This window comes from Hypomesus transpacificus, chromosome 10 (assembly GCF_021917145.1).
Source record: "Hypomesus transpacificus isolate Combined female chromosome 10, fHypTra1, whole genome shotgun sequence".
NCBI classification, from domain to species: Eukaryota; Metazoa; Chordata; class Actinopteri; order Osmeriformes; family Osmeridae; genus Hypomesus; species Hypomesus transpacificus.
Window position 1 is genome coordinate 6140627 of NC_061069.1, and position 16468 is coordinate 6157094.

A 16468-nucleotide genomic window follows, 5' to 3' on the forward strand; every position below is an offset into this window, starting at 1 on the left:
GGACCGAGAATAGCTTGTCCTTATGGCTAAGAAAAGAGCTGAGAATTTTTGACAAGGACAAGGTCTCAATATAATGTAATAAACAGTAAGCTAGCACCGTCCTCTGATTTATTTCATGTCGATGACAGTGTATAGTTCTGTAAAGTGGTTATTACTGGGAGTGGTTGGGTTGGTCTTGACTACATAGCTACCACTCGGTTTTTAGACGTACTGTAGCCTGGCTATTTCATTCACAAATGTATTATAAAAAAGCACAATTTCAGCATGTGTTTAGTAATATAGTTTGTTTCCTGGTAACTCACCAGTTATGTGTGCTGGTGTGCTAGCTTGACTCCACTCAGGCCTAATCCCCTAGAAGATACCACTGTTAGGGCCAGGTTGACAATCTCATCAAGTGGTAACGTTGGCAGAATATCCTATCTCACAGACTCGAGTTCACGTACCCAACTGCATCCTAATGGCTTGCAGCCGTCTATAACAGTAAATCAGGTATCATATTTGAAGACAAAATCCAACAGCAAGTAAAGAAGTCAATCAATAACTATATCATGCACTTTCTTTCACTATGAAAACCGTTAGTGACCTTCCTGGGCTCATATACTGTGCGATGTTGAAGGACAGGGGAGTGAGGATGGTAGACTGAAAGCAGGCAGCAGGGGTTCCCTGTCAGGCAGCAGGACATGTGAGCACTATTAACACCATGGTGGGAAAAGACTGAGGCGGGTGAAGTTACAGTCCTGACATTTGGGGTGTTATGGTCACTTGTGCCTTCACTTGTGGCAGTGGGTTGACAATGAACTTTGTTCTGCAACACAGTCGGCTCTCCTCAATCAGTTATTTGGCAGCCGGCAGGAATTTGTCTCACAGAGTTGTCTTTGTCTTGAAGGATAAAGAGAAGAAAACAATGCCTGTCAACACAATTCTAGTCAGGGTGTGTCTGGGTACAGTAGACAGGATAGAGCTCACCTCAGAGTAGCCCGGTTGGTATGATTAAAGCAGCTGCATAAATGCATCCCCTGCATGTTCCCCTCTATTCGTAGAACAGCACGTGTACGACAAGCTGGAACCTCATGGACGGTCTCATGGACTCATGGAACTGTTCATGTTGTTTACAATAATAACAGAGAACAGATTCACAGAACATTTCGAAAAAACACATATATGTTTGGATTTTCGTTTTATTTCAGGATTAATATTCACATCACTAGTTAACAATTAATCACAATGAACATCTCTTTCATACCAAATATTCATTACATCTCAATTCAAAGGGGGAAAAACAATGAATTCTATCTATGACAGATGTCTCTACGATCCATTGTCTCCTACATGCTCTTATGGTGTGCCTTATGGAATACACACTGCTGCAGACAAGCCTCTGCTTGAGTAGACACACAGCTACAGGCTCCTAATTGCTGTGTAGGAGCACTACTGTACACCACATGCCAAAAGACAGATACTGTTAGTCTCAAATGGTAGGAAGGCAGGGATGTCTACACCACATTTAGGGGCGGTGTGTCAGGTGCCGCATGTGAAAGCACAACTTTTGACCTTTGACCTTGCAATTCCTGGGTCCCGTTTCTGTTCATAGCCACTCTGCTGACCAAGAACGTGATACATATTTAATAAAAGACGGTATACTGTAGTGTATGCAACCATTATCAGTGTTTTAGTTTTGTCAAGCAGTTTAGTTTTGTAAAGTTTATAGTCTAACTAGAGAGTGCTTTCTTAGACCGACCATCTCTGAATCCGGACTATTCTTAGTCTCGTCCGCTGTTCCCATACAGGACTTGACACACCTCAGTCAGTCCTATTGGATTTAATAAGTCGTTTCTTAACGTGGTCTCTAAAACTGAACAAAATCTTCATACATATGTTCATAATCTTGCATCTTTAATACATTACATTTTAAAAACATTCTTGTACTTCAGCCCTTAAAAAAAAGGCAGACTCCGAAAAGAAACAAATACCCTCCGTTAATGGGCTCATGAACGTGAAAGCTGCTCTCAAATCCACAAAACCCTGACAGCAACGTTGTTTTTATACCTTTTTGCAATAAAAACATGTGAGGTGTCTATTTACAATTGACTGTATGGAGACTAGAGGCAGGTGCGGGTAAGGGATGGTGAAGTGGGTCTAGGTAGTTGGGAAATGCTGGAGGGGATGAGCAGTATACTAACCAAAGTGACTCCAAACAGGTTCACGGAGAGCTGACTGCAAGTGACTTGACCATCAAACACAACAGTTGACCGTCAAACACGACAGTTGACCACCAAACTCAAGCAAGCTCTATACCATCACCGACTACAAACATGACCAAAGAGAAGAAGCCACCAAGAAGAACAGATCTGATCGTCCAATCACACCGACAGTTCACTTCTACTCAAGAGTTTGATCACCAATACTCCATATACACAAAGCGGGGCGTTCAAAGTGCTTCAATCTTCTACGTTCATCGCTCCCTTCTGGGTTTATTACCGGAGACAGTGGAGGAGGGATGGGGGCAATACGGGGTGTTTGGGGCACAATATCATGCAAATATCCTCATAAGGTGCTTGGTTTTTATTCTTGACATGTCAATCACTTGCTAATTGATTATCTAGGAGTGCCATAGAGAATCACAATTTCGTTGTGAGAAATGGATACAAAACAGAGTTACCATCACTCACTCTTTCTGTCACTGCACATCATTGGGCATAATATTATTCTATCAATTATACAGCATTCTAGCATCACAGTGTGCAACAACACAGCCACCAGCACATGTATCAGAGTTGGACAGCAGAGATTCAGGGCGCGGTTCACTTCCTGCTCTGGATAGGCAGTAATACCACAGCTACACCATACCATGCTATATTGTTTTTCATAGCCCACTGGCTGGAGAGGGGAGATACATAGTCTTCCTCTTCATGAGCCCAACTTTCAGTGCTTCAAAGGCAACCGAGTGCCTCTTAACAAGGCTTTGGGCCTTTTGGCTTATCGTGAGACAATTGCATCATCAATCCGCGACCCTATTTTCCACTCACACACACATATTATTGTACACCCTGTCATTCAAAATCCAGTTTGAACTACCCTGCTTCTGTGTCAGAAAACCTACAGCTAGTTAATGAGGATGACTTAGAACTCATTTGTTAAATAGAAGAGAACGTTTGCTTAATCAGTGGTGCCCTATCCTGGCATAATACTGTCAACATAAATGTTGGGAAACATTTTTAGCAGCCAGTTGAATTGCATCCTATTTAAGACAGCTCAGTAGTTAAGACAGCTACAAAAGTTCCAGTGTTACATTAAGGATCCCAGTTTTTTAACTGTGATTCCATTTAAAACCTCAATTTGTCTCTCTATTGTATTTGAATCCTTTACCACACATTAGTTCTTCTTGCATATAACTTTTCGCAAAGTTTGGTCAAATTTTACAGTCTTGATTACTCTCGGAATAGGTCATTAATACGGGGATATCCCAGCCACACTAATCAACCAAGAGGAGGCCTTTCCTTACTCTGATTTCTGCCAGTTCTAGGCATCCAGTCTCAGTCTAGTAACTATGGAGGTTCATCTCTCTCTCTCTCTCTCTCTCTCTCTCTCTCTCTCTCTCTCTCTCTCTCTCTCTCTCTCTCTCTCTCTCTCTCTCTCTCTCTCTCTCTCTCTCTCTCTCTCTCTCTCTCTCTCTCTCTCTTTGTCTCTGTCTGTGACTGTACCAGACTGTAATGAATGTGTGCATGAGTAGCAAAGGATCTTGAACCCTCAGCGAGGACGGCTGTATTGCTCTCTGAGAGACGTGAAACATTAAGAGGGAAAGGATATATTGACGATGGAACAACATAACGACACAGCCCATTGTTATACAATAAATTACGTAAAACACAATACAGTTTTTTTTCTTTTTTTCTTTAAGAGAGAGATGTTAAATATTCTACTGGTTAAACAGCCTACAAGGTTCATATTGTTGTGAGTCCTGTTTCGGTGTGTGTGCTGGGGGTGGTGTTGGGGGGTTAGGGGAGGGGGGGTAGGGTCACGAGTTTACAGAGGGGATCGAGACATAACATATTATTGGCTAGAAGTACAGGGGCGTGGCTTCGCAGCCCCTGTCATTGGGATCACATGACAGTCCCACATGCTCACAAGGAGGGGTGCATCTCTAATAGCCATATACAGTTTTATGGACCGTTTACACTACATCTCAGGAAACCTCTGGGGTCCCCATAGGGACAGTGTTACTACGCTCATTAGAAGGGATAGGTGGGGCAGATCTTTACCAGTAGGGCTAGACCAGTTATTTAGATAGCATTGGCTGGCTGTGAGTCTATGGTGAGCTAGACATTACAGTACGGTGACAAACTGTGAGTGTGGTGGATGTAGTCATTGAATATACACAGTTGTGGGTAGTGCTGAGGCTAGAACTAAGGCAGGCAGGGATTCCCTTGTCTCTGCGCTGACATGTCAGTGAGCGTCTAGGCTAGTGGGTTCACTCCGAGGTCCTCTACTCCACTCATCACTGCAACATTTAGCCAGGGCCATCCAGGGGGGGGGCCAGAACCACACTGAACACCACCACAGGAGACACCTGTGGCTGCTCTCTCAGGGTGGGTTCTACACTCACTACTAAGCTGAAGAGGCTAGGACAGAGAGATACCACGAGGGAGAGAGAGTGGTGAGAAGAGATACTGTGTATGGTTGAGGTAAAAGCAGGACCTGGGAGCTGGAATGTGCTTGAGTCCTCGTTCTGCTAGCATCCAGTAGTTTGCCTCGCGGCTGCCCCTTGGCCGGGTTTGGGGGAGAAGGAGGGACTGGGCTGGGGGGGGCACGGGGGTCTGGTGGGCTGGGAGAGGAGGCTGGCGGACCCCAGAGTAACACTGAGAGAGGTGCTGCGATGGGGGTGAGGGGTGGGCAGGGAGATGATGTCTGCGCCGTGGGTGGAAGCGAGCCTGTGCATTCTGGCCAAAGCTCAGAAAGGGAGACTCAATCTGCAGGAAGCAGGAGGAGAGGAGAAAAGAGAGAGGTAGAGACAAAAAAAGCAGAGAGACGACAGAAGAGAGAGACAAAAAGACAGAAGAGATTAAACAACCCACAAAGGTCCATACACACAAATAGCAAGACATATTCATTCACTTGCACTCAAAGCACAGCATGCAGGAAGTTTTATGCAATAGCAGCAGGGGGGTTGAGATTGAAGAGGTACAAACTTGTCTCGGGGATGCGTTTGTCCATGCCCAGGGGGTCCCTCAGCCCCTCCCCGGCAAAAGGAGTAGGTGTAGCCTGCTTCAGGCCGTTCTCCTTGGTCATGCTTCCTGGAGGTGCAGCTGGAGCACCACCAGGAGGGGATGTTTTCCCCGCGGCTTTCTCCTGCACCTCCTCAGCCTGTGGAAACAGAAGTCTTTCAGAGAGGAACACACCGAGGCAATCACGACCTCTAGTGGACAAAACCTCTCAAGGCACTGGGCATACCTCTCACAGACCTGCGATGACTATGAGTATCGCATGAGTGACATCGCTTTTTTGACTTCAAATTTTTTAATTAACATATTGGATTGGATCAACCCCACCTTGTTATCTCCATTTCCTATTTCTTCGCCAACGTTCTCCAAAGAGCCAATCTTGGACTTGGCCTTGGTGTTCAGCTTGTTGGACTCGATTTTCACATCGCCACCTCCTGGGGAAAGTGAGGGTTAACAGAAAAGACAAAGTAGAACGGAAATGAAGAGAACAGAACAGAACAGGAAAGAAAAAAGGAGAACAGAGTACAAGTTTATTTGAAATGAATCTTTCACCTCAAACAGTGCGTCTTGCAAAGAGGGATGTCATCCATCAGGTTGCTAATAGTCTCACCTGGCTTGTGCTTGATGTTATCCTTGGATCCACACTTGGAAGTCACCTTGCTAAGATCCACTTTCTTACTCAGAATCTGGACCTTGGAGACAGCAGACACACACAAAAACAAAAAACTCAGCCACACATACTATAAGCTGTGGTGAAGAATGGACCATGGACAATACCTTACAACTTTTAGATCTTATAGACAAAACACTTACTTTCACTTGTTAAGCACGGATACTTAACGTGGACAAGGTTAGGTTTGCAATAAAGATGTGTTTTGGTTTGGTATTCACCAAAAACGTTTGACTGCCGTGCAATGCAAAAGAGTGAATACAAGACAGGTAGAAAGCTAGATTCTTCAGCCCAGTTAGTTTTGGTTGGAGACAGCTTGCGTGTACACCTGCAGTACATTAACAGTGTACAGTGTCTATGGCAAATGGTAAAGTCCAATGGTATATGATTATGGAGCAAACAGCCACAATGGAACACCATCCCTGACTCCAACATTAACCTCTTAGCCCCCAGACATTCAGGACTGAATGGGTAAAAACAACATGGCCGACATTCCACCCAACCTATCAAGCAGGTTGCTCGGCGTAACTGCCATCTGGCCTCAGTCTTTCCAGTCAGTCAGATGCGCTGGGGGTGGGGGGGAGGGTGTGGGTGGGTGGGGGTGAGGGGGCGGAATGCCGGGGGCGGAGGTTTGATGTTGAGACTTGGGGCGGGTGTCGTAGCTACTTACGTTGCCTCCTCCAGGGACATGCTTGATATTGTCTTTGGAGCCGCAGCGCGAGGTGATGTGGCTGAAGTCCAGTTTTTTGTGGACTATCTGAACCTACGAGACAGCACAGCAGCACAGGGACAGGTGGTCACTAGAGACGAGCGTTAGTGAGGGGGGGGGGGGGGGGTGCAGCAGCCGGCATGAAAGAGTGAGAGGCCTCTGAGGAGGTTAATACTGTAGCACTCGGAGAAGAGCATCAACGCTTAAAGCTGGAGTAGGCAGCCTAAGTGTTAACTTATAATTGGCTTTCAGTAATGGCTTTGAGAGTATTGCCAATTATCTGTATCAAATGTTCCGATAAATACCAAAACACACACACAGGCTTGCATGCAAGTGCATTTTTCCTTTTCCATTTCTGAGTTCATTATCATCATCACATTGTAATGGCGTTACATTAGAGAAAGCCTTGGAGTCACAATGGAGTGTCTGAGTTTAGATCTGTAGGCAGGGAGGCCTGCTGGGTAAATGAGTTTATGGCTCTATGATGACGCAGGTATCATCATCAGAGAGGGTGAGTCATCGTGCTGCTCACCACAACGCACGGACCCAGCCAAGATTCGTCTGCCTCACTACTAACACTGCCCTTCAGCGCACACACACACACACACACATTTATGCACAGATACACACACAAACAGCCAACAGGTTGAACTCACACATTTAAATGTGTTGTATGTATCACAGATGTTAAAAAACAAACACTGGCCACTCTGCCTTAATGTCATGCTGCATCTATAGCTACTGCCCACAGTCTCTCTGCAGAAGCATTCTTGTCCGCTGGGCTTCATTCACACATAGGGAATGAAGTGCAGTAGAAATGACAGGTCTCCAGGTGACAACGTCCAAAACAAGGAGACAACAGTTCTGCTACAGTATAGGAGGGCTGTATTTCAAATCAAAGCATTCTGACAAGGCTAGAAGGAGTGACAGGTGTAAATAAACCCCTTAAAATAAATTCAGTCTGTCGGTCTGCGGTCTGTCCGTCCGTCTGTCTGTCCCTCTGTCTGTCTGTAGATGTGAATGTGTATGTGTGTTGTCTTTGTGCGCGTGTCGGTAAGCTGGACAGTATGCTTGGCAACCTTGTGTTCACATGCCTAACAGTCACTGTCAGTACATTTATCAGTGAAAAGAGACAGTGAATATAGTGGATGTGTGCCAGTTAGGGTGAATCAGATGGTGGAGGAGTGTGGGGGAAGGAGGTGGTGGTAGTGACGATGGAAGGGACTCACTTTGGCCTGGCCGGTCTGTTTGGCATCAGTCTTGCCCTGGCTGGAGGAGACCTGGGAGGAGACAACCACCCCTGGGTCAATACCAGGACATAGGGCTGCTCGGCTCACTAGCACCAATCAGGAACCAGGATAATGGAATGTATGGCTCAGTAGCACCAATCAGGACTCAGGGTAATGGAAGGTGTGGGTCAGTACCCCTGATGCGTTATCAGGAATACTGAGGCGGATGAAGGGAGGTGAACGCCTATGTGACACCTGTCCAAGACGGCGCCAGGGCTTGGTGTGCACACTGGACAAGGTGATATTTATCTGCCGTCTGCCTGTGTGACTCCCTCTCCAATTTCTCACTGTGACAGACAACCTTGGGTAGAAGGACACTGTCACAACCTACGGAAGAAACCCAGTCTACAGCCCAGTGTTGACCAAGCCATTGGCAGGCAGCAGATGTGATGATTTGTATCAATGTAATTCGTTTTCCCCCACTTGGCTGGTGGATATAGGTAACGGCAGCTGGTGCCAGGCTGCTAGATGTGTGGAGGCAGCTGTCAGCCCTGATATAGAGAGATGAGAGAGGAGACAGAGAGAGAGTGACCGGCATGGAGGGTGTCTGTGATGGAGATATAGAGAGACAGAGAGAGGAGGGTACAGGAGGGTCCGCAGTGGATGGAGAGAAATAAAGAAAGGGAGGTAGATTGACTTGGGAATGGACAGATACGAAGAGATTGAGGGTGAGTTAGACTGACAACAAAAGACAGATAGAATAACAGAAAGACACAGACTGATAGAAATGCTCTTTGGAGAAGCATGAAGGCATGCAGTAATGATAGAGTAAGAGAGTAATGCTGGTCGTGATGGGATGAAGGGTGAGCTAAGATAAGCATGCTTCCCTGGTAGCAGCTGCGAGGAGGGAAGGAGCTGCAGATAATGAGATGTGCTTGGTTCTTGATTTCCTTAATAACAATGTGCCATACTAAAATAGCACCGGTTGACATACAGTAAGTGTGGAGAATAGGACAAGGCTGTTTACTGGTGGCTTCTGAAGCAAACTTAGGCTTTGTCCCCGCCGAACTGGCATGCTTTGCAATACAAGACCTGGATCAAATACATTGTTTAACTTCAGACCAAACTGGGTCCGTGACTATCATACAAATGCTTACGATGAGATTGCATGAGAGTGGACAAAATTTCAAACAGCGCTATCAAACCAAATAACCAGTTCCCCCATGGCTAACTGTGAGACAAATAACAAAATACACCTCACTTTCAATTTAAAATAGTTTTCAATCATTCAGGATTGGAATTGGTCAGATTCCCTCCACAACTCCCACCCAGAGTAGCATTGTGCTCTCTGTGGCCATTTCCGTGCCCTCCCCAGCTGTGTGCCCTCTTACCCGTCCTCCTCCAGGCTGGTACTTCATGTTGTCTGTGGAGCCGATCTTGGAGCGCACATTCTTCAGGTCCGGGGTGGGTGCATTGAGAGGGCGGTTGGTTCTGGGGGCGCGGGGGACGGGGGGCTTCTTCTCTGGGACGGTCTGTTTGGGCACGGGGGGCTTGGTGATGCGCCTGCGGGGCTCCTTGGCCTCCCCGTTAGTGACAGGGGGGGTGGGAGGGGCTGCGGGGGTGCGGGGGGCCCGGGGGCGAGTTGCTGGATGGACAGAGAGAGGCAGAGAGCCATTAGGGGGAGAAGAAAGTCTGAGGGTTTGTACAAAGCTACAAGCTACGTGGAAAGGAACTGAACCGAGGACAATGTGGTGGCTGTGGTTGTTACCTGATGCAGGCTTTGGTGTGCTGGCTTTCTTAGCTTCCCCTGTCTTGTTCTCAGTCTTATTAGCTATGGAGAACGATACAATATACAGAACATGTTTTCACTTTGCACATGGACGCATCATTGGTGCATGAGTGTTGTACCGGCAGGTTGTCTTGTACTTGGTGACCCATTCTTACCCGGTGAGCCATTCTTATTGGTTGATGCTCTGGCGGAGGGTGTGGCCTTTGGCACAGGGGGACGGCGTTCGGCTGTGCCATTCTCTGTCTGAAGATGGAGAAAAGAAGAGTGAGAAGACGATGGAAGGCAGGGAGCCAAACGGAGGGAGAGAGTGGCTGTGGAGGACAGAGAGATCAAGCGTGCAAGATGGATATACGAAAAGGAGAGAGAACTAGGTATGGAGGAAGAGAGAGGTGGGGAAGAAAATAGGAAAGGTAAAAGCACAAGCTAGCCAATAGTCAGGGGAGGTCGGATCACCTGATGGGTCGGTTGCTAGAGGGAAGAGCCAACCAATGCCTTTGATGGCCGTGGCACCTCTATGGCGAGGAAGGCACTGACTCACCTTGGACTTGGTGTCCCTGGGGGTGGAGCTTGTGGGGGTTTGGCTGGTAGGCCGCTTGGCCCCAGCCGTGGGAGTGGGTGCCTTGTTAACTGGGGTTTTTTTATTGGCCGCTTCGTCAGTTGAAAGGGAGGTGGGCCGTGTTTTGGCTGAGTTTGGCTTGGTTGACCCTGCAGCAGGCTGGGTATGACGTTGAGAACACAAGACGGGGAAAGAAAGAAGAAGCCAAAAGCAAACACAGATGACCATGGGAGCGTGGGCAGGCAGCGGGGCGTCCAGTCAGGAATCAGAGGAACCGTCAAATGATACAAATCATAAAATCCTAAATCAACTCAAGAACATCAGCAGAGCGGTCGCTAACATGGTGAAAATGCTCAAAACTCTTTCATTATCTCTTTCTCTCTCTCTCTCTCTCTCTCTCTCTCTCTCTCTCTCTCTCTCTCTCTCTCTCTCTCTCTCTCTCACACACACAAACACACACACACACACACACACACACACACACACACACTGGAGACAGAAGTAACAGTGGCAGAAGCAGCTTGCATCGAATTGAATGGGAACATTGTCTGATCCGAGCCTCGCCCTCCTGTTCCCATGCCAGCCTACCTTGGTCTTACTGTCGGGACTGGCCAGGTGTTTGCTCCCGTTGGTGGTTGGGGATTTAACTGTCCCTTTGCCAGCCTTCTCCTCCTTCTCAGCTTTCCCCGTCTTGTCTGTTACTTTCTCTGCCTGCTCCTTTTTCTCCATCTTCTCGTCCTTGTCGGTCTTCTCTGGCTTGTCCGCTTTCTCCGCTTTCTCCGCTTTCTCCGCTTTGTCAAACTTCTCCTCCTTGAGGATGCTCTGGGTCTTGTCGGAGCTGTTGACCTTCTTGAGTGGATCTTCTTTCTCTTTCTTGTCGAGGTGCTCCATTTGCTTGTCCTGCTTGTTCTCAGACTTGATCTCAGTCTTGTTCTCAGTCTTGTTTTCAGTCTTGTTCTCAGTCTTGTTCTCAGTCTTGCTCTCAGTCTTGTTCTCAGTCTTGTTCTCAGTCTTGCTCTCAGTCTTGTTCTCAGTCTTGTCCACCTTGGGGAAAAGGTCTGCCTTCTCCATCTTCTCCTTGTTATCGGCTTTCACTAAGGAGACACAAACGCAAATACAGCACAATTGTTACCTCATGCAGGAGACTGGTTTCAACTGGTTACGACCTTAACCCTGACTCTTGGTCACTCCGCCAAAACTTTCTGTGCTCAAACTCAAATACTCCGGCCACCAACATACACATACATTGCCAACACTTAACAAACCCTGCACTAAGAGTCACAGATACAGAGAGCCTTTGAACAATGACTGAGAGAGAGTGTGAGAGAGAGAGAGAGAGAGAGAGAGAGAGAGAGAGAGAGAGAGAGAGAGAGAGAGAGAGGGGAAGGCTCCCTGAGTTTTGCCAGTGACACAGTGAGGTCTTGGGGGAGGAGAGGAGAAATGGTGGTGAGGACTGGGGCAGAGGCACAGAGAGCGGCATTGGTCGCCCTGAGCAGACAGAACGGGACATTGTTGGCCCAAACCTTATGTAACCCAGCCTGGCATAGGCTGTGCCCTCCACACAGCCAGAGAAAAACAGATGATCGGAAACACCAAGAATGGAAAGAGAGGGAGGAGAGCGAGGGAGTGAGAGAGAATGACAGAGAGTGAGAGTGAGAGAGAGAGTGAGAGAAACAGAGAGTGGGAGAGAGAGGGAGGGAGGCAGACCAACGCGGCTTTCCAATGACAAATCAAACACCTCGAGGAAAATAGAACAAATTATTCATCGTAAAAAAACAGCACAATTGGCTGAAAGGGGCGAAACCGAAGAGCAATATGTTGAAATGATGCATAGCAAGAAGGCTATTCACTGAGCTGGTTGTGCTGTAGCCTCCGCTCAGCCATCACAATGGCACTAAAGCATGAGTCATCCACCTCTGGCAGAATGGCCTTGCTGGTGCTCGAAGGTCTCTGCTCTAGTAACTGCAGTTGTGGATTGTGTGCGTGTGCGCGTGCACACGGAGTGTGTGTAGTTGAGTAAGCGCTGTCACATAAATGACTGTTTGACTAACACTGGGACATGGAGCTGGTGCTGGTAATACGACTGCAGGCATCCAAAAAGCATAGGCACACACACAAGCAACCACACACACAATGATTTGTATATCGCTCCCTCTGCATGCAAACATAATATAGTTTTGCTGACCATTACATCATATCATAGATAGATAGATAGAGAGAATGACAGATAGAAAAGACAGATAGAGAGAGAGAGAGTTTAAGGATTATATCCTGTGACCTTCATCTAGGGGTCAGGCTGCAGGAGGAGCCAGCAGCTGCTCAGTCTGACGGCTCCCTGTTGCTCTGGCAGGAGGATGTGCGTGCAGGACCATCAATGTCCCTCAGGCTCCACACTGTGTGGATGTGCGTGTGTGTGTTTCGGTGTGTAAACATACATATATATATATATATATATATATATATACATACGCATATATACTTCTATGGTGGATAGACAGAACTAATAGTGTATGAAAACAGCTGTCACCTGCCCACCTGCTGCTCTGTGGTTGAGGACAGACTCCATTTCAAATCAATCCCAGTTCCATCCCCTCTCTGAGGGGGATCTCTCTCAGCAAAGTGGCCCACTTTGTGCTGCAGGTAAACACTGGCAAAGTGTCACTAGTAAAAAGACACAACTAGAGCACATATTCTTAGAAATTCATGGTCACGGAAGCACGTTACCGAGCCTAGTTCAGCAGTTGTTTTCCATGTTCTAGAACAACAGTTGACATTGCACCGGTCCCCTTTAACCAGACTAGTCAATACAGAATGTCCCATAAACTCTACCAGGCAGTACAACTGGGTCACATAAACAGCACTGCGACTCGCAGTTAACAACAACCATTTGGTTTGATGTTCCGAGCCCTGAACCGAACGGTCATTAACCTTGTACAGCACCCTCTGATTTGACTGCCCTGAGGTTGATTGGTCACCTGGCCTCCAAGCCGACATTGATTGGTCACCTACCCTCAATGTTGCTAGGCAGCCTGAAGCCATTGAAGGCGGCTCCACTGAGAGGAACAGGAAGCAGTATGCTGGCCTCCGAGCTCCCGTCGTGCCTCCTGGGCGGCGGCGAGGCCGGGGCGCGCGGGGGGGAACGGCCGAGCGGTGACATCAGCGTCATGGCGCCGTGCCCCGTCCCTCTGTCGTCCGCCACGGTGAGGGAGCGCCTGACGGCGGCGTGCGGAGGCCTCGTCCCCGTCGTCATGGGAGAGGGCTTGTCTCCGGGCAGGATGGGTTTCCCAGGGTAGGCGTCGGGTAGGTCCAGGCTGGAGGGCACGGACAGGTGAGAGCAGTCGGACATGGTGCGTCTGACCGCGGTGCGCTGGGCGGTCGCCGGGGCGGTCCCTCGGTGATCCAGGACTCCCATGAAGGAGGAAGGCTCCTCTTCCTCCTCCTCCTCGTCACTGTCCTCAGAGAAAATCACCACGGCCGTGCTTCTCCCCAGACCTCCATTCCTGCCTCCGCCCTGGGGGCAGCCTTCCTTGTCCAGCCCTGGTAGCCCTGGACGAGCCTTGGCTGGAGGTGGAGTGCAGCGGGCGCCTGGGGTGTGCGGGCCTGGTTCTTGCAGCCCAGAGAAGAAGGGGTTCCAGACACAGTGCTCACTAGCCGGCCCCTGGGGCTGCAGGTGAGACGGGGCCGTGTGGGTCTGGGTGGCGGCGATCCCAGCTCGGTTGGCCTGGCTGTCGGTGGCGCTGAATGAGGGCATCTTCCCGGGTGACGGGAGTGAGGACGAGGAGGAGAGGGGGCTGGTGGGGCTCTGCCCGGCACTGCCCAGCGACCCCACTCCCACGTGACCCGCTGGCACCTTAAGCTCCGCCTCTATCTTGAACCCCGGCTGTCGGTCGAAGAGGTACAGCTTGTCCTCATCTGTGAGCCGGGGCGCCCCTGGGATGCCGTCTCCGGGACCCAGGGCAGAGCCGCCCGTCTGGCCCTGCTGCCTGCTCTGCCATGGGGGGGTGGGCATGGAGGGCACCTTGCCTAGTGCCATATTGCTGTAGTCACACCGCTGCTGGACAACACCAGTGCTGACGTTACCCTGCTGGGCATGACTGGGTAGAGAAGACATCCTCACCTCTCTCTCTGTCTCTCTCTCTCGTCTCCCTCTTCCTCCCCCTCTCTGGATCTGCCCTCTCTTCCGCCACTCAGTCTCTCTCCTCTCTTCCTCTCAGTTGCTCCCCTCTCCTTGGTCTGTCTCCTCTTTCTCCTGTGGAAGGATTCTCTGCTTCCTTGTAGGTACACAGCCGAGAAATAGATCCTCTCCTGGTGGCCTGGATATGGTGGGTGTGGTGTGTGTGTGAATGTCTGTGAAGTGTGTGTGTGTGACGTGTGTGTGTGCAAGCTGGGTGACTATGTGTGTTTCGCTCGGTGTCTCTGAGCTCTGAATGGATCAGATGAGGCGGAGGGGCTGAGCTGAACGCTGCTCTCTCCCCCTCCCTCCCCCCCTCTATGACATCACAGCCCTAACAGAATAGCTTTGGTCACATGACTGCCCAGAACATATCCCTATTCGCTGCAGAAGATTCTCAGTTCCAACCTCCAGCAGTAGCTCTCCCTCATAAACACACACACACGAAAAAACATACACACAGACACTGTTGCTGCTCTTTAAACCACAGTGTAGTCTTTTCATGTGAAAGGCAGGATTGGCATGTATAGTTGTTGACACCCAGAGACAGATAAAGAAAGAAAGAAAGAAAGAGAGATAGAGAGAGAGAGAGAGAGAGAGAGAGAGAGAGAGAGAGAGAGAGAGAGAGAGAGAGAGAGGAGAAGGGGGGTGCGGGGGTAGACAGAGAGGGGGGGTAGTGAGTCAGTGAGAGACTGAGACCTGCTCTGGGGGGGAAACAGAGCTTCTGTTTGCCATTCCAGAGGGAGGACTCTGTCCTCTGTGAAGCAGCATCCATTACAGATACAGGGCTCTCCTGCTGGCTTGCTGCTATTAATGGGCTTATCCTCTCTCTGTTTACCCCCTGGCTCACCTTGCTATCACTCTCCTCTACCACCCCCTGCTCCTCTGCTCAACCCCTGCCTCCCCTACTCCTCTACCTCCACCTGCTCCTCTGCTCAACCCCTGCCTCCCCTCCTCCTCTCCTCTACCTCCACCTGCTCCTCTGCTCAACCCCTGCCTCCCCTACTCCTCTCCTCTACCACCCCCTGCTCCTCTGCTCAACCCCTGCCTCCCCTACTCCTCTCCTCTACCTCCACCTGCTCCTCTTCCCTCTTCCCCCCCCCCACCCCCGCTGCTTCTCTCCTCACTCCCACCCCCCTACCTACTCTGAGAGGACCCCTTCCCCCCCTACCTCCTTTACCCATCCCAACACATCCTTTGCTGCTCTCCTCTCTTCTCCTCACCCCCCTCCCCCCCACCCCCTACCTCCTCTCCTCAACCTCCTGCTCTCCACCCCACCCTCCCACTCCCACTCCCCCCCCCCACACCCCCTGGCCAACTTTGACATCCCATACACCACCTCCTCATGCTTGCCTCGCCCTGCCGACCCTAACTCCTACCTCCCGATGCTTCCCCCCTCCCCCCCTCCCCCCCATCTTCCCTTGCCGCCTCTTGTCTCGCCCCTACCACCTCCCCTTTGTCCCCTTTGTCCCCTATCTCTCTCCTATCTCCCCCTCGGTGTATATCTGTGGGTGCTGGCTCCCGGCCCTGGCTTCCCTTGTTTATCATGCTGGCTCTCTGGGTCGTGAACAATGTGTTCCCATCCTCCTCATGCCACGTGCTGCCGTCTGTTTTGGAAGCTATCGATCAGACACCTTGGGGACAGAGAGTGTGTATGATGACATTCCATCAATATGTACCAGTCTCAGACAGTCCTCTCTCCTAACTACAGACATGGACAGACGCACAAACGGACAGACGTTTAGTCCCTCCTGGTAATATCCCCATATCCCCCTGCGAATAGGGCCAAAATAAAACCTCATTAAACATAAATGAATGACGCTTACGTAACGCCCCCAAAACAGGCCCCCATTTACAGTGCAAAAAGAGAACAAGGGGAGAATGAATTATGCAAGGAGGGGGCACTGTAGAGTGTGGGGTGTCTCCAGGTGGTCCACTCAACGTGATTTTCCTCTCAGACTGCCTTGAGGGTTTTAGGAAGAGTCAGTCATTTGTTGCTCACTATATTTGACACATGTTCACCTGTATGACCTTCAAGCGCTGTATGACCCTGGTCACACAGCCTGTCATTGTAAATAGATTCAAGGTTCAATGAAAACAACCCAAACCAGGAAACCTTGGAGTG

General features: G+C 49.5%; 1 protein-coding gene across 1 annotated transcript; it reads right to left on the minus strand.

Annotated features, from left to right (window-relative positions):
- Nucleotides 1-3639: 3639 nt before the first annotated feature.
- LOC124472313 (microtubule-associated protein 4-like) lies at nt 3640-14283 on the minus strand. Its single transcript, XM_047027086.1, has 12 exons — nt 13182-14283; nt 10761-11266; nt 10155-10331; nt 9772-9859; nt 9596-9658; nt 9219-9472; nt 7828-7878; nt 6560-6652; nt 5830-5911; nt 5547-5653; nt 5187-5361; nt 3640-4967 (listed from the first exon to the last, which is right to left on the minus strand). The coding sequence occupies exons 1-12, from the start codon at nt 14281-14283 to the stop codon at nt 4963-4965; spliced, it is 2703 nt and encodes a 900-aa protein (XP_046883042.1). The 3' UTR covers nt 3640-4962.
- Nucleotides 14284-16468: the final 2185 nt, after the last annotated feature.

What these genes read in the sequence shown, in the direction of transcription:
- LOC124472313 (XM_047027086.1), bottom strand. Translation starts at nt 14,283, where the DNA reads ATGTCTTCTCTACCCAGTCATGCCCAGCAGGGTAACGTCAGCACTGGT. An exon ending in CCAGGGACACCAAGTCCAAG is followed by an intron (nt 9,860 to 10,154) that starts GTGAGTCAGTGC and finishes CTCCATCTTCAG; the next exon opens with ACAGAGAATGGCACAGCCGA. An exon ending in TAGGAAATGGAGATAACAAG is followed by an intron (nt 5,362 to 5,546) that starts GTGGGGTTGATC and finishes CTGTTTCCACAG; the next exon opens with GCTGAGGAGGTGCAGGAGAA.